This window comes from Tachysurus vachellii, chromosome 6, assembly GCF_030014155.1.
Source record: "Tachysurus vachellii isolate PV-2020 chromosome 6, HZAU_Pvac_v1, whole genome shotgun sequence".
Taxonomy (NCBI): domain Eukaryota; kingdom Metazoa; phylum Chordata; class Actinopteri; order Siluriformes; family Bagridae; genus Tachysurus; species Tachysurus vachellii.
In genome coordinates, this window is record NC_083465.1 from 30,177,355 (window position 1) to 30,199,854 (window position 22,500).

Below are 22,500 nucleotides of genomic sequence, written 5' to 3' on the forward strand. Positions count from 1 at the left end.
TCAGACAACCCGGAAGCGGTAGGTATAGTTTGTGAAGGGAAACTTACCGATCATTGGACAAGACACCTGTCATTAAAGATATAAAGGTGAATGACAGGTGTCTCGTCCGATGATTCTAAGTTTCCATTCACAAACTATACCAACCTCTTCTGATTGGTTGTCTGACTTGTTAATGTGTTTTGGGATTTGTTAATTTTTTTTTTCGGATTTGTTAATGTGTTTTCGGATTTGTTAATTTGTTTTGGGATTTGTTCATTTGTTTTGGGATTTGTTAATGTGTTTTGGGATTTGTTAATTTGTTTTCGGATTTGTTAATGTGTTTTGGGATTTGTTAATGTGTTTTGGGATTTGTTAATTTGTTTTGGGATTTGTTAATGTGTTTTGGGATTTGTTAATTTGTTTTGGGATTTGTTAATTTGTTTTGGTATTTGTTAATTTGTTTTCTAATTTGTTAATGTGTTTTGCACTTCCCGGCCACCGTAATTATCACCTCAGATAATAAACACCACACAAACGTGTTCTGTGAACTTACAGTCATCACCTGAGATGAGCTGAGATCAGTATTTTCTTATATAACAACACGTCTGTTCTCTTTATACCAACACAATTCAGTAAATATTACAATATTTTACTCATCCACGTCACACTGACACTGCGGAAAGTTACGCTAACATCGTGGACGTCTGAGAAACGAGAGAATTCCTGGTGTCACTCATGTTATAGCGGCTAGAAACAGACTTTCCCTCACCAGCCTCACTTTATTCTCTCTCTTCACCTCAGAGTGTTACAGATCTCTGACACTGGAGACTCCTTCTGTCATCGAGAAATAAACAGAAATCTCCTTACAGAAATCTTCACCGTCTCATCGATTGCTTTCGTTTATACTCCAGTTGCGTAGATTGTCCGCCATACGTGTCCACGGAACCGAACGATTACTGTAAAAACCATATCGTCACTGTCGGGCGGAAACCTCGTATGTCCAAATTTGGTCAATTTCATATTTTTTCACATATGGATGCTATTGGACAGTCCCCACGTGGGTCTGTTATTTTTACTGTATTGGTTTTTGTTATTAACCAATCTAAAGTCTTGAAAATAGCTTGAGCGCAAATCTCATAACTCCATTGGACACTTCAACTGTCCACCTCTTCCTCACTCCATGGGAGAGCTTCACGGCATATTTCTCCTCAAGAAGAGTCGCAACGAATCAACACGTCTTCTGAGGTAAATGTCTTCAAAACACTGGGCTCAAAGAAAAAAAAATCTTGACCCCCGCTAGTTCTGGTGCTCGTCTGAGGACAGGAATTTAGCGCAAGACAATCCACTGCAACGCGGACTAAATCCTGTGCACTGCAGATAAGGTACGGCGTTTTTTTAATTTCCTCAAAAATAACAGTTTTGGAGATACGAGGATTCCGCCCGACAGCGACGATATCCTAGTTCAATAAGCTGATGTCGTGTAAAGCTAAATTAATGTGGAACACGAATAAATCACTTTATAAAATCATAAACCGGCTGCGACGATCTTCCATAACAATAAAAAGTAAATCTATTATTTATTTAAGCTTCTTGGGAAATTCAGCCCGTGTTCATTCAAGGTCTGCGTGTTAGCGGCTAACACCGCTTACACGTTTGAGATGACATCATCTCAGAGAACGAGTGACTCAGAGAAGGACAAAGGGATAGAAAGAGAGAAGCAGAAAGACAATTACCATGACTCTGAATAGACTGGTGAAGAGAGCAATGTTAGCAACAATGCTAAATGCTGCACTCGAATGTGACGCAGAGAAACTGACAGCACTCCTGTACACACATACAGGGTACAAGGGGAAGTCGTGGCCTAATGGGTAGAGAGTTTGACACCTAACCCTAAGGTTGTGGGTTCGAGTCTCGGGCTGGCCACGACTGAGGTGCCCTTGAGCAATGCACCGAACCCCCCCAACTGCTCCCCGGGCGCCGCAGCATAAATGTCTGCCCACTGCTCCGGGTGTGTGTTCACGGTGTGTGTGTGTTCACTGCTGTGTGTGTGTGCACTTTGGATGGGTTAAATGCAGAGAACAAATTCTGAGTATGTCACCGTACTTAGCCGTATGTCACGTCACTATAACTTTCATAATACCCCAAATAGTCAAAATATCATCTCCTGCCATGAACCAGTGAGATTTGTTCACTTTTTTAAACTACTTTGCTGGTATGACGTCAGTTTCAGCTTGTTAGCAAACTTCAGAAAAGTTTTTTTTTTCTATTTAGCTTCATGTTCTAAAGTCATTAATTCTGCCACTCGGGAAATCAGGAGCCGATCTCAGACGATCAGAACGACGTACGCTCTTGGTCCAGATCTGCTTCAGCAAAACCACAGCAACATAAAATATGAAAGAGTAGCAGAGTACACCGAAATGATCAGAGAAGCGAGCCGACACACACTCGACAACGTGGACGGATCAGACAAACACACGCTCCTGATCTATTCCTTTCTTTTCTGTCTGCTTCTCTCTCACTCTTTCATCAGACCTACTGCAGCTGGAGTTCATCTGCGGTTCACGGTGTCTGCACAGCAGCTCACGCAGAGCTGTGTGTGACGAGTGTTTAAACTTCCTCACGCTGTCCTACTTACATCCAGCACGAACCTCCAGGAGTCAAACTCAAGTCAGATTTACACATGAGAGACTTAACACACGGGTCACACGGCAGTCACATTTACATACTGGATCTTTCAAACACGAACAGATCAGTTACCTAATAGAAGAGTCACACAGAGGTCAACAAGCCAATGAGTAAGGAGCTGGATGTTAGAGTACGAGTCAAATCAAACCCACACCTCGTATATTTACCTGTAAACGACTTAACAAACAAGCAGACAAGAATCTGATTCACACCCAACACGCCGCATTCACACCTGATATTAACAATTCAATTCAATTCAATTCAAGTTTATTTGTATAGCGTTTTTTACAATTGGCGTTGTCTCAGAGCAGCTTTACGGAACATAAACATAGAACAAAAGGTTATTATAAAGAATAATATAAAGATTCATTTAATACACAATTCAAGATTAATATTAGTTATATTTAAATGTGTTTGTATTTATCCATAATGAGCAAATCGGAGATTTGAGAAATGTTGCATTTTTGAAAGAAAATTTGCATTTTTTTGAAGTGAAAGTGATGTGACATACGGCTAAGTACGGTGACCCATACTCAGTATTCGTTCTCTGCATTTAACCCATCCAAAGTGCACACACACACACAACAGTGAACACACACACACCGTGAACACACACCCGGAGCAGTGGGCAGCCATTTATGCTGCGGCGCCCGGGGAGCAGTTGGGGGGGGTTCGGTGGCTTGCTCAAGGGCACCTCAGTCGTGGTATTGCCGGCCCGAGACTCGAACCCACAACCTTAGGGTTGGGAGTCAAACTCTCTAACCATTAGACCACGACTTCCCCACGACTTGTGCTGTGTGTGTGTTGTTTTTTTTTTTGTTTTCTTTTTGCAGAAAACTTTTTGAATACTTGAACTCACAAGCAAAAGATTCTTCTTTTAATCTCCAACCAGTTTCTGTAAGCACTGTACTAATGTGAATCTCAAAGGCTATTGGCTGATTGGCTGTGATGTTACACGACACGTTTTGGAAGAAATCTGCAGAATCTTATTCTGAAAAACTGAAACAGTGAAAACTGCACTGTTATGAATCAAAAAATATGGAATTTAAATAGACATTTGTCCCCTAACATCCTTCTGATGAGCTTCCATGAACACGTCTCCGCTGCTCACGTGTCTTCACTTCCACAGGAGGAAGGATGTCACTCACGTTTATTACTCCAGCATCTTCCTGCATTTGTTTTTTAGGCTGAAAGTCATGGGAATCTTATTTTATCTGCATTTCCAAGTTTTAAACGCTTCGCTCGCACGGAGCATCACAGCTCAGTGTGCAAGAGTGTCAGGAATGTAGCCTGGTAATGTGGTTATGTTACACATATGATATATGATCACTCGCTCGAACATACACACTTCATTTGACCTTTTGGGTTTGGCGTCACATTACTGGTGGCTTTAAGGAGAGCATCGTATCAGAGTTAATCAAATGTTTTCTCACACCTACAGAACTTTGTCGAATTGCTTTGGTCGTCTTGGCGATATTTAGAGTGGAAAGCAAGCTTACTTTAAAAAAACACACAAAAAGACATCAACATCATTTGGAGAACACTTTGTAATTCTTTTCCGACATTTTATTCCACTTTGTGTTTACAAAAGATGAAGTTCAGCAGCTTTTTCATGTGTTAATGAGCTAACTAGATTAGTACAAGCTGAAATCATTGGGGGTGTGTGTTTGATTATTGACTGTTGAGCACACACACACACACACACACACACACACACACACACACACATACAAACACAGTGCTCCAATCATCATTACAATCAAAGGCGATTAAACCACAGTGGTGGTGAATCCTGGATTCTGATTGGTCAGCTGCAAGTCACAGGATTATGTTTATACAGCTCACTCACATGGACTTGATCAGGAGAAGCTTTGCATAAATGCGTTAAAAACATGTTGCTTTCTTGATATGGAGAAGTCTCGATTCAGTGCCTTTGTTTTCCGGAATCTTCAGTTCATGCTTTGTGCTTTGCTGTAGTTTAAAAGGAAATAAAACTTTTCAGGATGTGAAAATAATCGAATTCAGGGATAACAAACAGTATCTCTGCTTCATCACACATCACTCAGTGTTTTAAGCTGAAGGTTTCCCCATCTTAAATCTGGAATCTTCTAACAACATGACATCCATCAGCCAATCAGCTTTCAGCAGGCATTTAATATGTTAGAATTGAGCTATACAGTATGACTGACTACCTGTCTGTCTGACTACCTGTATGTCTGACTACCTGTCTGTCTGACTACCTGTCTGTCTGTCTGTCTGTCTGACTACCTGTCTGTCTGACTGTCTGTCTGTCTGTCTGGACCATAAGATCATAGATATTCTTGCTGAAGACTTACTAGACAACTAACACCTGTCTCCAGAAAACCCCATGTTTTAAATCATTTTAAATTATTGCATTACTAACATTTACATATTTTTTTGTCAAAATTAGGCTTCATCCATCACACACAGACAAACAGACACACACAAACACACACACAGTAATGAGGACAGAGTGCCTGCATATAACACAATTAATAAAACATATCTGCTGCACATTCACTGGTTTTGAAGATGTTTCAGTAAAAAAAGTAAAAAAAAAAAAAAAAAAAACTCCTGCAGTAGAAAGACACAACACACACACACACACACACACACACACACACACACACACACACACACACACACACACTCACACTCACATATGCATAAGATGCACAACTGGCTTCATATGAGGCATTTTAGACCATTTAATTCTATTAAAAAACAAACTAAATAAATCAAGAGAAATGTTATCTTACAGATCGTCTTTACATAAAACAATAGATTTCTACTGTTTTATTTAAAGACAACCTATAAGACAATATCTCTCTCAAAATCTTCAAAATGTCAGAATCCACCGAATTTCTGTCAGCGCTAAGTGTATTTTTAGTGTAATTTTAGGTCTTATAAGCCGTTTCTAAGTAATGTACTAGCAATATGATATAAAAGTTGTTATTTTTGACAGTTCTATGCCATTTAAACTCAGATTGTACCTTTACTTTATCGTGTATATATTTGTTTTTGGCTCTATGCTACTGCAGCTAGCTAAATCCTGAGGTTCACCCATTCGCTAGCTTAGCACTGTGTCCTTGTTTTCAATTGCCTCTGTTTATATTACAGAGATATTCAGCTCATTTGAGTAAAGTATAAGACAGAAGTGTTCGAATTTGAGAATCAGCTTGTTAATCACCAAGAAAAACAAACAAAAAAAATCAAAAAGCGACGAGAAACTTGGATTACTGAAAAGATTCTTTGCGATATGTGAAAGCTAGCATAATCTTGACAAAATGAGTCTCATAGTGACAGATTCACTTCACCTTAAAAACTCTTTTTTAACAAATTTATAACAGGAGGTGATGAGTAAAAGAAATCTGGTCTGTTATTTGCATTTTTAGATCTAAAGGTCCATCAAGGATTGTTAAATTGGTCACAAAAGTGTGGCCGAAATAATTATTTGATATTACTGATATTCCAAACGCTTCGGTATTACTGTACAGGCGCTATAATATTAGTAACACTTCAAGAATCCATTCAGTTCAGTATTCCATACACTATATTATTATTTATACTACAATATTCTGTAAACTTCAGTATTCCATACACTATATTATTACCTATACTATAATATTATCTAGACTACAATATTCCATACACTTCAGTATTCCACACACTACAGTATTATCTACACAACAACCTTCCCTACACTTTAGTATTCTATACAGAACTTTATTTCCTACATTATAATAGTATTTATTTACGTAGTGGGAATTATTTCAGTATTCCGTGCAGTATGGTGTTCCATATACTACAGTACAACAGCATACAGGTTTGGAACAACATGAGTATGATTATGTGGAATAATTATGTGGAAGTAATTTATTTCTTGACCACCGTGTCATCTTACAAATAGACCTATCTGTGCCCTCCACCCCTGCCAAATGGTTTGATCCCCCAAAGCTTAAGACATGTTTACAGGCTCGACCTACACTACAGTATTACATACTCATCAGTAATCCTTACATTTCAGTATTCCATACACTATTCTAATTACTGTACAACGGTGTTTCTTTCTCTTCAGAATTCCATACAATACAATGTTCCTTACACTACATTATTCTATACAGTACGGTATTACATACACATCAATATTCTATAAACTACACCATTCTATACACTAGTGTATTTCATCAAATACAGCATTCCAAACACTTTTGTATTCCCTACACTTCTGTATTCAATACATTAGAATATTAGAGCTGCTTCACTATTATAAACTTCAGATATCTATACAGAATTACTTAAATTTCAGTATTACAGTATTTGCTATGCTAGAGTATTCTCTACACTTCAGTATTCCATACACTACACTATTACATGCACTACAGTATTTCCTACACTTCAGTATTCCATACACTATACTATAATGTGCACTGCAATATTCCCTACAGTGAAGTATTCTTTACACTTCTGTATTCTCTAAGCTAAAGTATTCCCTACACTTCAGTATTCTCTAAGCTACAGTATTCCCTACACTTCAGTATTCTCTAAGCGACAGTATTCCGTACACTTCAGTATTCCCTAAGCTACAGTATTCCCTACACTTCAGTATTCTCTAAGCGACAGTATTCCCTACACTTCAGTATTCCCTAAGCTACAGTATTCCCTACACTTCAGTATTCTCTAAGCGACAGTATTCCCTATACTTCAGTATTCTCTAAGCGACAGTATTCCCTACACTTCAGTATTCTCTAAGCGACAGTATTCCGTACACTTCAGTATTCCCTAAGCTACAGTATTCCCTACACTTCAGTATTCTCTAAGCTACAGTATTCCCTACACTTCAGTATTCTCTAAGATACAGTATTCCCTACACTTCAGTATTCTCTAAGCGACAGTATTCCCTACACTTCAGTATTCCCTAAGCTACAGTATTCCCTACACTTCAGTATTCTCTAAGCGACAGTATTCCCTATACTTCAGTATTCTCTAAGCGACAGTATTCCCTACACTTCAGTATTCTCTAAGGGACAGTATTCCGTACACTTCAGTATTCCCTAAGCTACAGTATTCCCTACATTTCAGTATTCTCTAAGCTACAGTATTCCCTACACTTCAGTATTCTCTAAGATACAGTATTCCCTACACTTCAGTATTCTCTAAGCTACAGTATTCCCTACACTTCAGTATACTCTAAGCTACAGTATTCCCTACACTTCAGTATTCTCTAAGCTACAGTATTCCCTACACTTCAGTATTCTCTAAGATACAGTATTCCCTACACTTCAGTATTCTCTAAGCTACAGTATTCCCTACACTTCAGTATACTCTAAGCTACAGTATTCCCTACACTTCAGTATTCTCTAAGCTACAGTATTCCCTACACTTCATTATACTCTAAGATACAGTATTCCCTAAGCTACAGTATTCCCTACACTTCAGTATTCTCTAAGCTACAGTATTCCCTACACTTCAGTATTCTCTAAGATACAGTATTCCCTACACTTCAGTATTCTCTAAGCTACAGTATTCCCTACACTTCAGTATACTCTAAGCTACAGTATTCCCTACACTTCAGTATTCTCTAAGCTACAGTATTCCCTACACTTAATTATACTCTAAGATACAGTATTCCCTAAGCTACAGTATTCCCTACTCTTCAGTATTCTCTAAGCTACAGTATTCCCTAAGCTACAGTATACCCTACACTTCATTATACTCTAAGCTACAGTATTCCCTAAGCTACAGTATTCCCTACACTTCAGTATACTCTAAGCTACAGTATTCCCTACACTTCAGTATACTCTAAGCTACAGTATTCCCTACTCTTCAGTATTCTCTAAGCTACAGTATTCCCTAAGCTACAGTATTCCCTACACTTCAGTATTCTCTAAGCTACAGTATTCCCTACTCTTCAGTATTCTCTAAGCTACAGTATTCCGTACACTTCAGTATTCTCTATGCTACAGTATTCTATACACCATACTATCAAATGCACCACAGTATTCCCTACAGTACAGTATTCTCTAAGCGACAGTATTCCCTACACTTCAGTATTCTCTAAGCGACAGTATTCCCTACACTTCAGTATTCCCTAAGCTACAGTATTCCCTACACTTCAGTATTCTCTAAGCGACAGTATTCCCTACACTTCAGTATTCTCTAAGCGACAGTATTCCCTACACTTCAGTATTCTCTAAGCGATAGTATTCCGTACACTTCAGTATTCCCTAAGCTACAGTATTCCCTACACTTCAGTATTCTCTAAGCTACAGTATTCCCTACACTTCAGTATTCTCTAAGATACAGTATTCCCTACACTTCAGTATTCTCTAAGCTACAGCATTCCCTACACTTCAGTATACTCTAAGCTACAGTATTCCCTACACTTCAATATTCTCTAAGCTACAGTATTCCCTACACTTCATTATACTCTAAGCTACAGTATTCCCTAAGCTACAGTATTCCCTACACTTCAGTATTCTCTAAGCTACAGTATTCCCTACTCTTCAGTATTCTCTAAGCTACAGTATTCCCTACACTTCATTATACTCTAAGCTACAGTATTCCCTAAGCTACAGTATTCCCTACACTTCAGTATTCTCTAAGCTACAGTATTCCCTACTCTTCAGTATTCTCTAAGCTACAGTATTCCCTACACTTCAGTATACTCTAAGCTACAGTATTCCCTACACTTCAATATTCTCTAAGCTACAGTATTCCCTACACTTCATTATACTCTAAGATACAGTATTCCCTAAGCTACAGTATTCCCTACTCTTCAGTATTCTCTAAGCTACAGTATTCCCTAAACTACAGTATACCCTACACTTCATTATACTCTAAGCTACAGTATTCCCTAAGCTACAGTATTCCCTACACTTCAGTATACTCTAAGCTACAGTATTCCCTACTCTTCAGTATTCTCTAAGCTACAGTATTCCGTACACTTCAGTATTCTCTATGCTACAGTATTCTCTAAGTGACAGTATTCCCTACACTTCAGTATTCTCTATGCTACAGTATTCTATACATCATACTATCAAATGCACCACAGTATTCCCTACAGTACAGTATTCCTTACACTTTACTATTATGTAAACTGTAAACTATTACCCACACTTAAGTTTTCCATATACCATACTATTACATGCACTACAGTTCTGTCTGCCAAATGCTTTAAATATTCAGTACAGTACAGTATTCCCTACACTTCAGTATTCCATACACTATTCTATAACCTGCACTACAGTATTCCCTACAGTACAGTATTCCATACACTATTCTATAACCTGCACTACAGTATTCCCTACAGTACAGTATTCCATACACTATATGATTACGTGTACTGCAGTATTCCCTACACTTTAGTAGTATTGCCTGCCCTATAGAAGTTTGTATTGTCTCAATATTAGTGGAACTTCAGTATTCTGTACACATTCAGAATTCCATACAGTTAGATTAGATCACAATATTCTATAATGCACAGGACACCATCTGAGACACAGGTAATGCAGATTAAAACTTCCATCAACACCATTACGTTTTTGGATTAATTACATTAATTAGAATCTGCTGCTCATTTTTTAGCGATTTACAAACTCGATTTACAGATTTTACAGAAGGAAAAAGGACACAAGACATGAAATGAAGTGTTATTCATGTCCGCCATCTTTTTCCCTTCAGTCAGTCAGGTGAATTGGACTCGTGTTTGGTGTGAACTCTGTTTTAGCAGAAAAAGAGTAAAGTGTAGATTTAAGATGTCTCTAATGTTGCAATGGGTCAAAAACTGCAAACGGTAGCTGACAAGGTGGAGATTGCAGTTACACATATTGGTCTCTCTCTCTTTCCCTCCCTCCCTTCCTCACTATCCCTGTTCTCTATTATCCCTCCCTCCATCCCTCCCACATTCCCTCTTTTACGCATGTTACTACAGAGGCTCGGCTATTAATGCACCACCGTGGCCTCCTTTTTCTCCCACGCCTAAATCACAGGCTCTACTGCAGCTGGGACAGTGTGTATATGTGAGTGTGTGTGTGTGTGTGTGTGTGACTTTTATGTTAAAAAAAGTCACACACAACTATCACTTTATAGATATGCAGAAAATTAAGCACTTAAATAATGGATTACTTAAGTGATAAAAGTAACACTTTGTGATAGTTTTCATTCACAAAAAGTAATAGAAATGTCTAATAATAATATAGTAATACTACTGAGACCACGTCATATAATTTATCAAACAGTATCATATAACTGATTCCCGGGACACACACCTACACACACACACACACACCGATTATGATGTCAAACAATAATCTGTCCACAGTACCAGTGATCCGATCCTGCAATAAATGTCTACTGTGTAAACACACACACAGACACAAATTCACACACACACACACACACACACACACACACACACACACACTCTGGTTCTTTTAATATAAGAAGGCAAACTGTCTCAGCAATCAAATGATGATAGGAAAAATAAATAATATTGGCATGATGAGGTTTAGAGAGCGAGGAGATGCACAAGGCTGCTGTATAGGTGAGGAGTGTGTACACACAGCTGGCATTCATGTTTCACAAAGGAGACCCTGAACACACACACACAAACACACTTACAGGCACACACAAAAGGCAGATCTAATGATGCTACTAAGCTGTGCATAACAAAAAAGAAGTGATGATTAGAAAAACGAAGATTTAACGAAGATTTATTATTATTATATTAAGCTATTTTTTTCACAAGGTAATAGCTATCTTTTAACACAAACTTCAACAGTGTAAACTGGGTTTGGTGTTTTTTATTCACACGCTCTGTTTCATTACTAGCTTTGACTTGATTAGCAAAAGAAGGTAACTGGACTATCTACATACACTCACTAGGTGTGTTCTTTGTAGTGTCTTTATAAACATTTAATGACAGCTTGTGTATGTCAGGATAACTTTTTCCTGAAATTCCTAAAAAAAACTTTCCTAAGAAATCTGACTTCAAATCTTACTTTGTCATTGCTAATGTGAAGGTAAAATAATCCCGAAAGCAAGCATCCACAGGAACAACCACCATGTTAAGTAATAAAATTAATCCATGAACTTGCAGCAAAGAAAACATTAACGAGACTGTTAACTAGAATTACAGCAAAGAGGCTAAGCACCAGCTAACATTACAATGAACAGGCTAACTACAAATTTCAAATCATACAAATTACAACTAATTTTTAACTGGCATAAAAAAAATAAACGTTCCATATTAACCAGAATTATAGTAAACAAGCTATTAGCATGGCATATTAGCATTTCACAATAACAGGCAAAATTGCATCAAAATGAAGATAGTAGCGTTATACAGTAGTTTACTGGGTAACACACAGTAAACTGACACTGACACAGTAAACACATAAATTATACCATAACGAATGTAAACCACAAGCTAGCATTATGACAAACTGACACACAAACCAGTGTTATTGTATTTAGGTTAATCCACAACCTAGCTTTTCATTAAACATGTTAACCAATGAACTAGCATTATATTAAACAAGATTAAGCAGTAACTAACATTACATTGTACTGGCTAACCAACAAACTAGCTGTACGGTACAGACTAACCATCAACTTAGTATCAAAATACAACAGAAATGTACAAAAATATACATTTTACAATAGAAATGCTGCATGAACATGACAGTAAACTTGCTAATAAACTAGCCAGGGACAGGGAACAAACCCATAAACTATGGACTAACACTGAAGTAATCAGGCTAAGACTCAAGCCTTAAGTAAAGCTTAATTTTACAAAAAGCAACAAGGTATAAAAATCAGCTAATTTATCATTTTCTGTCAGAACGTATCTGAAATACAAAAAGATATAAAAATAGTATGTCATGAAACGGCGGTAAACAAGCACTTTAAGTCTTTTGGTTGGACAATTAGCTACAAAGGAAAAACAATGTGTAACATTTCGTTATAACATTACCTCCTATTAAATAACTAACATGAACTAGTGAACAGCTAATACACAAAATTTGGTTTTACATCTATAGCTAGTTTTGTAGCTATATAGCTAGGTCTGTTATTTGTCAGAAAATCTTTTGTTACTGTATCGTTTATGAGATAATATTTTGTATTTTGTATAATAATTCATCCCTAAAACGTTTCTGTAGGACAAGGAGTCAAAACGTGTCTAATATTCATTTTATATTTTTTATGCTTGAGTGTTGCTCAATTGTGCTACAAAACAGAACCTTTTCAGTCACACACAAACTAGCATTATAGAGAATGGCTAACAGACAAACTAGCATTACAGAGACTGGCTAACAGACAAACTAGCATTATAGAGAATGGCTAACAGACAAACTAGCATTATAGAGAATGGCTAACAGACAAACTAGCATTATAGAGAATGGCTAACAGACAAACTAGCATTATAGAGAATGGCTAACAGACAAACTAACATTATAGAGAATGGCTAACAGACAAACTAGCATTATAGAGAATGGCTAACAGACAAACTAGCATTACAGAGAATGGCTAACAGACAAACTAGCATTGCTTAGTGCTAGATCATGCCATACCCTGTTAACAGTGATGCTAGTTTGTGATTAGCCTGCTTACTATTCAGTTCATGAGGTGATATTTAACACTGAGTGAATGAAATGCACTTCTAGCCCTTTTTTTGTTAGTCCTGTATCATGCAAATGTGATCTAATGTGCTGCAAAGGAAATGTGAAGCAGAAGATTTTTAGTCACAAAATACAGAACATAAAACAACAGAAACATCACCTCATGATCAATCAAATAACAAATTATTCAATACAATACTTCAAAATAAAAAGTTTTATTCTCAACACGTACTGCTTCGAACAAAACACTGCAAAGGCCCAAACCATAAAAACAGATCCTGTCTTTTTTATTTGCCAAAAAATAAAAATTTACTAAAAAAATTAAAATGAATTAATTAATACACTCTTCAGTTAGACTGAAGAAGTATGATATGTTACAGTGTTGGAATTTTATACGCAATGCTAGCACAGAGCCTACAACTTCTAAACAATCCTCTCGTTGGAATTGATCTCGCCAATAAGAAAAATGACAAAATACAAAAAGATGGTAACTAAGACTACACTGCACTACGACATCGACTTTGTGTCTAGCATGCTAGCAGCAAGTGCGCAGAGGGTTAGCCTGGAAGCTAACGACGTCAGCTAGGCTAACTCTCTCCACCCACCCTCTCTGTGGCAGCACACGCGGATACACACACTACTACACTTACACACCGCCACATGCTAACACACACACATTATGCTAACAAAAACGGAGATTGAAGTGTACAGTGAGACACAGAGAAAACAGAGACACGGAGCAGATTCTCCTTTTCTTCTCTGTCTCTCTCTTTATTCTTCCTTCTCTTTAACAGACCAAAGTGATGTTTGACACTGAGTTTTGTCGCCGCACCACTGCCGATGCTAATCAACCCAACTGTCCTACGCTAACACACACCAGGACGACGCAGCCATCACCAAAATGGAGGGAAAAAACGGACGCTAGTTCCCTCACCACTCGGTTTTCCCCCCTTCTCTCTGTCTCTTTCTCTCTCTGTGACTCTTACTAAATATCTTTTTTCTGTCTCTCTGCTCTCATTTTCATCCTAGTCATGAAAAGAAGCTCAGGCGAGAACACGGAGGCTAGCAGCCTGAATTTTTATCCACAACCTCGGTGATGTAATTCCCAAGCCAAGGACCAAAATGGAGGATGAGGGTTTATATGCTTCCTGTGTTTTTTCCCTCTTATTATCTTATCTCTACACCTTGATGTCACTCAGGAAAGACTTGAACATCACCTCACACACCCCTTCCGTGTAACATACACACTCTAGTAGAGAAAAACCGAACCAGGCCCAGATACCAGAGCTAGAGGCTACAATGCCAGGACGCTAGCAGGCTATGAATGTGTGTGTGTAAGGAAAAACAAGAACAGAATAATATGTTAATGTTTTTTTCATTAATAGATGAGAGTTAGGTGAGCATATACACTCCCGTATATATTTATTGATTCTTTTTATGGATGCTAGGCTAATATAAGTTGCACCCACCTTGAGCGATGTAGGGCGCAAGAGGGGGGAGAGAAGGGGGGAAGTGCTTGTGGAGCCGGTAGTCCTTGTCACGATCGGAGCCCAAATCGGGTCCGTCCGGACCGGGCCATGCCCGCCGCAGGTTGCGTGTTTTCTTCATCGTTGCGTTGGAGGGGACAGGATGGGAAAGGGGCAAAAAGGGGGTGAGGGAGAAAGGGGGTAATGGGGTAAGGGGTAGGGAGGAAGGGGGGGTGCAGATGTGACACTTTAGTCCTCCCACATTGGAATGGGGCACCCCGGTCCTGGCATCAGGCTAGATGCATGGTTTCTTCACACACACTCGCACACACACACATGCACACACACACTAGGATCGAAGCACAGGCTCGGCTTGAGCCAATCTGGATGACCCGAAGCAAACATCGGGATACACGCTCCGCAGAACACACATTAAGAATGATGGACAGAAGGATGGATACTGGATTTAAGCAAGGTGCCTCGGAATGAGAGGATGGAGTAAGAGGGAGGGAGGGAGGGAGGGAGGGAAGGATACTGCGGAGGGAGAGAGGGAGAGAGAGAGAGAGAGAGAGAGGGAGAGAGAGAGAGAGAGAGAGAGAGGGGGAGAAACAGGGAGAGAGAGAGAGCAGCGCGAGGCCTGTGTGTCCAACAATAGCTCCGTTCAACGCCGCACCGAGACAAAAGGCCTCCGCTGGGAAAGAGAGAACACGAAAAAACGAGTGCAATCCTCGAGGAGGAGGCGACCTCGAAAAACACTGAGCGAGCGCAAATGAGAAGCAGGAAACAGAAGGCAGGGGCACTCGTCCTCCGTCCTCCTCCAGCCTTCGAAAAACAACAAGACCAACAGCAGCACCAGCACCCACAAGCCAAAGGATGAGAGACAGAGGAGAAAAAAGATGGAGGCTGAAATAAAAAGAGAGACGATGCTCCTCTTTTGTTCAGTAAATCCACGCTGAAGGAGGACACATATTCATTCACACGCCTGCATCCCTTCTTCCTCTGCTGCTACTGCCAGCACCTTCCGCTGATAGGGTGTGTGTGTATGTGTGAGTGTGTGTGTATGTGTGAGTGTGTGTGTGTGTGTGTGTGTGTGTGTGAGAGAGAGAGAGAGAGAGAGAGAGAGAGAGAGAGAGAGAGAGAGAGAGGATGGGGAATGAGGGGGGAGCGGGAGACCGAGCGATTGAGTGTGAGTGCACACGTCTGACAGAAAGAGAGAGAGAGAGAGAGAGAGAGAGAGAGACCGAGGGAGGGAGGGGAGGAGGAGATTGAGAGATGAAGGGATGGACAGTTTGTGTGGCAAATGAGAAAAGAAATAATAACAGATTTAAAAAGGGAAATAAATTATATGAAAATATCGTTCATGCCAAACTTATCTTATTCAGGAACACCTGAAAAAAAACTGCTGATGGTTTCTGAAACGAGGGATTTTATTAACCCCATGCTCCCTCTCTCTGTTTCTCTTTTTAGTTGTCTCTTGCTCTATCACTCTGTATCATGTTTACTTTCTCTCAGTTTTTCTTTAACAAAGTATATTTCTCCCAACTCTCTTTCTTTCTCTCTGCCCGTTGCATCTCTCTCTCTCTCTCTCTCTCTCTCTCTCACTCTCTCTCTCTCCTTGACTCTTTTACTCTCTTTCTCTTTGAATGTGTCTTGGTCTCTCTCTCTCACTCTCTCTCTCTCTCTCCCTCTGATTAAAGCAGCAGTATGTCATTTTCATCGCCCTCTTATGTCTGTGAGGTGAACTGCACTTAAAAACACTGACAAGCCCTCGACCCCCCAGGAAAATATATGTGAAGACTAAATAAATGCCACGTTTCGAGTGTAAATTCCATGTTAGGTTTTAAATCATTAGCTAAGTAGCTAGAAGGATCTATATACATAGTGACACTAAACAATCTCAGGCTTCCACGAGCTCATGTCTGTGGAAGAGGGCAGATAGCTTTACCTCCCAGTGTGTTGCTCCAGAGTGAACCAGCAGGACTGGAGTCAGGGTCGTCAGTTACACAGAAGATAATAAAATGCTGGACTCAGGATTTCAGTCCACCATGTTTCAGTTGTGACACACTGAAATGTCATCACCATCCGATCCACTGTCCATGAGCATCTACAGTACACACTTCATCATTTCTTACTGGTTTCTTCATTCCTCCTGCCTGAACCACCAAACGCTTCATTATAAGTGTTTCTGATTTATTACTGAAAATTTACTTTGAAAAATAAATTTTACCAATTTTAAAAATATTCCACAAATTTATTACCTGCCCTTCAGTTGCTTCATTTATATGAGGATTCATGAATAAATCATTCATTTGTGCATTTAAACAGAAATTCATTACATTTCTGTACATTTGTTTGTATCGTACTCGTGCTTCTGAACGTGGTGATTATATCAGTTACACAATTCTTTTAACGTTTTACCTTAATGGCAGTAATTAAACATTAAATATTTAATATTTAATATCTTCCCTTTTCTGCCACAGACACCATAGATCTATGAACCCACCCCATCCCTCCAGACCCCACATCCACAGGTCCTTCCACTCCCCCTCCCACTAACATACGATGGCATGCACCAGTCACTTTGTGTAACATTTCTCTGCTCATTTGCACTTGCACTTTATCTGCCATATCCCTGCTTTATTTAATTTCTATTGTTAATATTATCTGTATGCACCTTGGGACTGAGAGTAACGCAATTTCCATTCTCTGTATGTACTGTATATGTGGAAGATGTACTAAACATGTTTCCACTTTTTGGTGGTCTGACTCCACTCAAATATAATTCCTGAGTCTTGCCGTTTACTAGCTGTTTTGTGCTTTCGGCTCTGCGAGCTTTGCCTTTATATGCAGTTTTGTGGGTGTTTCTGAATGCAAATGAGCTCTGTGCAGTACTTACAGTCGACTGCCACTCATCACTACACACGTGGTGAGATGTAGAAAATCAGCGTTTATATAAAATATTACACAATTTTGCACAAAGACCCACAAAGTTGCAGTCACTCCAGGATTGCGTGGAGTGTTTGATTTTGCTAGATTTTGTTGTGGGTTTGTTGAAATCACAAACAGTTGATCTGTTGAAATCACAAGCACACGATTTTTTTAAACTCCTATCTATGAAGCTGTAAACATCTGTAATGACTTTCTAAGAGAGGAAAATCACAAGTGCCGGTTCAGTAAATTATAATGAAGATGATAAAAGAACCTAATTTGCATAATGCCCACCCCTAGTTTTACTCTAATATTTAATGTTTAACTTCACAGCTCTGTCTCCGTATCACACTAGAGTTTGTTTACAGTCGCATCCCAATCTCACACAGCAGACTCAATGCTCAGTATGTTTGTGTCGTGTCTATGAACCACTAAGAACCAGCTAACAATGCTGATGTCATGCATACAAGAAAGGGGCGGAGTTAAAAGGCTGTAAACATCACAGAGACTCCACCTCCTGACCCTGTTACACCGCCCCAGTTACAAAACTGTGTGTGTGTGTGTTTGTGTGTGTGTGTGTGTGTGTGTGTGTGTGTGTGTTGGTTACAGACAAGATGTTATATTTTGATGATATTTAATGGCTGTTATTTATCTGATTTATATTATTTTTATACTATTTCACATTACAAAATAACTTTTGCTATCATAATATTTATTATTATTCTTTACTTACATAACATTTATTCATCTGATGTTTCTTTATTAGTTCAATTTATTGTATTTTAGTTTTTTGTATTTAAGTAATGTGAATAATGAGTTTAATTTAATAATACAGCTGAAAGATGTTATAATAATGAATAAATAAATAAATAAATAAATAAATAAATATTACATAAATTGTACAATTTTTAATTCTAAAATTATAAACTAATTAACATACTGAAAAATAATAAAGAAGTTGATTTTAATTTATGATACACTTTATAAGTGTAAAAGTTAATTTATAATTTTTATTATAGTTATTTATTTGTTTTTAGAGCCGTGGGTAGTAGTAGTAATAATATTAATACCAATAATTAAAATATTTTTTGTACTAATTGCATTTTATATTGATATTTCAATTAGATTATTATTATTGTGTTTTAACTTATGCTATAATATTTATTTTTATGGTTATATGGCTTTCAGTAGTTTGTGTTTATTACTATTTATTTGTTTATTTACTAGTTATAAGGATTTTAATATTGCTGTTTATAATACTACTTTTAGTATTTATAGTGTTTATAATATTACTGCTGTTTATAATAATACTTGTTGTTGTTGTTGTTTATATGGTCTGTGTTCTCCAGGCTCCTCGAAGGGTTAGTGCACGTCACAGAACCTTTTTTGCATTTTCACTGAATAAGAAGCCTGCTGTGTCTAAAGGCTGATGGAATTGGTGTCATGTGAGTGTGTTCCAGTTTTAGTAACTGTGTGTCTTCTTAAATGACGTCATCTTGTCACCGTTAGTGTGAACTTCACTAGAACTTCACTTTCCATAAATCTTATATTTACACAGTGTGAGTAAAACAGGTCGAACTCTGTGGTTCATTCTCAGCTCTACAGCACCACCTAAAGGCAGAGAGCTGTTAGAGCAGTAGGGTTTAGTACGGATTACACACACACACACACACACGCAATATTTATACAATCATACTTCTTTATTCTTATTATACACATACAGTAAAGTGAACGTCACAGCACGTGCCGTACGTACACTACATGGTGTTGCCTATACTAGTGCACTAGGGACCTCCTGCTAAATAGTGCACTATTGGGGACTATGTTTTTATTCCAACTGTACAGTGAACTATTATAACTGAATATTCTAAATAATGGGCAGTTTTCAGTTTTGCTGTTTCCTATTTTGAGTTTTGGTTTCTCTGTCTGTCTGTTTGTCTCAGTCAGTCAGTCAGTCAGTCAGTCAGTCTGTCTGTTTGTCTCAGTCAGTCAGTCAGTCAGTCAGTCAGTCAGTCAGTCAGTCAGTCAGTCTGTCTGTTTGTCTCAGTCAGTCAGTCAGTCAGTCAGTCAGTCAGTCAGTCTGTCTGTTTGTCTCAGTCAGTCAGTCAGTCAGTCAGTCAGTCTGTCTGTCTGTTTGTCTCAGTCAGTCAGTCAGTCAGTCAGTCAGTCTGTCTGTTTGTCTCAGTCAGTCAGTCTGTCTGTCTGTCTCAGTCAGTCAGTCAGTCAGTCTGTCTGTTTGTCTCAGTCAGTCAGTCTGTCTGTTTGTCTCAGTCAGTCTGTCTGTTTGTCTCAGTCAGTCAGTCAGTCAGTCAGTCTGTCTGTCTGTCTGTCTCAGTCAGTCTGTCTGTTTGTCTCAGTCAGTCAGTCAGTCAGTCAGTCTGTCTGTCTGTCTCAGTCAGTCAGTCTGTCTGTCTGTCTGTCTGTCTGTCTCAGTCAGTCAGTCAGTATGTCTGTCTGTCTGTCTGTCAGTCTGTCTCAGTCAGTCAGTCAGTCTGTCTGTCTGTCTGTCTGTCTCAGTCAGTCAGTCTGTCTGTCTCAGTCAGTCAGTCAGTATGTCTGTCTGTCTGTCTGTCAGTCTGTCTCAGTCAGTCTGTCTGTTTGTCTCAGTCAGTCAGTCAGTCAGTCTGTCTGTCTGTCTGTCTCAGTCAGTCTGTCTGTCTGTTTGTCTGTCTGTCAGTCTGTCTGTCTCAGTCAGTCAGTCAGTCAGTCAGTCTGTCTGTCTGTCTTTCTGTCTCAGTCAGTCAGTCTGTCTGTCTCAGTCAGTCAGTCAGTCTGTCTTATTCAGTCAGTCTGTCTGTCTGTCTGTCTCAGTCAGTCAGTCTGTCTGTCTCAGTCAGTCAGTCTGTCTGTCTCAGTCAGTCAGTCTGTCTTTCGGTCTCAGTCAGTCAGTCAGTCAGTCAGTCTGTCTGTCTGTCTGTCTGTCTGTCTGTCAGCCTCTGAACTCCATCTAAGTCTAACATACACTCCTGAAGAGAGAGACAGAGACAGATAGACAGACATACAGACAGACAGTCATAAATCAGAGACATAGATAGATAGATAGATAGATAGATAGATAGATAGATAGATAGATAGATAGATAGATAGATAGATAGATAGATAGATAGCGAGTGAGAGAGTGAGAGACGGGGGGGCAGACAGACAGGCAGATAGTTAGGAAGAAAGCAAAAGAGTTAAAGGGAGAGCATCAGGTAGATGGAGAGATGGACAGACAGACTGCAGGAGACAGAGAGACAAAGACAGCATGAGAGAGACAGACAGTGAGGGAAGAGAGACTATACAGCTGAGCTTACTCTGTTCATTCATACAAAAGGAAAGAGGAGTAAAACACACACACGACAGCCATCTTCTCTCTAAGCCGCAACAGCAGCCGTAACCATGGCAACATGGTGGCAACCGCTGATGAGCTCACTGGATTGCAGCTAAAGCCTTATATAGGAGTATGTGTGTGTGTGTGTGTGTGTGTGTGTGTGTGTGTGTGTGTGTGTGTCCTGACTGAGAAAAGCAGTCTGGGATTTTGAGCAAGAAACATGACACAAATGTACAAGAGTCTCTAAAGTGCTGAGGAAAGATTTTTGTTTACATTTGGTTTCACTTTACAGCCGATCAGTCAGTATGGCATCTAATTTAGTCCAGCTAATGTTCATGTGGCTAACAAGTACAGAATGTACAAAACTTTGATCATTACATAAGACCAGAACTTATGATGCACCTCCAGACCAGCAGGTGGCAACAGCTCATAAAACACTACTAATCAAACTGCAACATTTTTATCACAAGGACATTGTTTTTTTTAGAAAAAGAAAAAGAAATAAAATGAAAAGATTAAAACCATATAAAGTACACATTTAACACCCCAACAACACCCTGCCTCCTCTCTGCCCTTATCCTGTCACCATCTTCTCACCCTCTGCCCTAACCCCGCCACCATCTTCTCACCCTCTGCCCTAACCCTGTCACCATCTTCTCACCCTCTGCCCTAACCCCGCCACCATCTTCTCACCCTCTGCCCTAACCCTGTCACCATCTTCTCACCCTCTGCCCTAACCCCGCCACCATCTTTTCCCACCCTCTGCCCTAACCCCGCCACCATCTTCTCCCAACATCTGCCCTAACCCCGCCACCATCTTCTCACCTCTCTGCCCTAACCCCGCCACCATCTTCTCCCAACATCTGCCCTAACCCCACCACCATCTTCTCACCTCTCTGCCCTAACCCTGCCACCATCTTCTCACCTCTCTGCCCTAACCCTGCCACCATCTTCTCACCTCTCTGCCCTAACCCTGCCACCATCTTCTCACCTCTCTGCCCTAACCCTGCCACCATCTTCTCACCTCTCTGCCCTAACACCGCCACCATCTTCTCACCTCTCTGCCCTAACCCTGCCACCATCTTCTCACCTCTCTGCCCTAACCCTGCCACCATCTTCTCACCTCTCTGCCCTAACCCTGCCACCATCTTCTAACCTCTCTGCCCTAACCCTGTCACCATCTTCTCACCTCTCTGCCCTAACCCTGCCACCATCTTCTCACCTCTCTGCCCTAACCCTGTCACCATCTTCTCACCCTCTGCCCTAACCCCGCCACCATCTTTTCCCACCCTCTGCCCTAACCCCGCCACCATCTTCTCCCAACATCTGCCCTAACCCCGCCACATCTTCTCACTCTCTGCCCTAACCCCGCCACATCTTCTCACTCTCTGCCCTAACCCCGCCACCATCTTCTCACTCTCTGCCCTAACCCCGCCACATCTTCTCACTCTCTGCCCTAACCCCGCCACCATCTTCTCACTCTCTGCCC

The 22,500-nt window shown here is 39.7% G+C and overlaps 1 protein-coding gene across 3 annotated transcripts in view; it reads right to left on the minus strand.

Annotated features, from left to right (window-relative positions):
• Positions 1–22,500, minus strand: part of stox2a (storkhead box 2a) — a 57,041-nt gene that overhangs the window by 25,279 nt on the left and 9,262 nt on the right. The window contains exon 2 of one of the 3 annotated variants that reach the window (XM_060873242.1): positions 14,777–14,909. The exons of 1 other annotated variant lie outside the window; for it this stretch is intronic. Coding sequence is in view for 1 of the 2 variants with exons in the window: in XM_060873241.1 (XP_060729224.1) it covers positions 14,777–14,915 (139 nt within the window). In the remaining variant the exon portion in view is untranslated. Of the gene's footprint in view, positions 1–14,776; positions 15,936–22,500 lie in introns of those variants that run through there. One more of the 3 variants, XM_060873241.1, reaches the window with a different exon arrangement.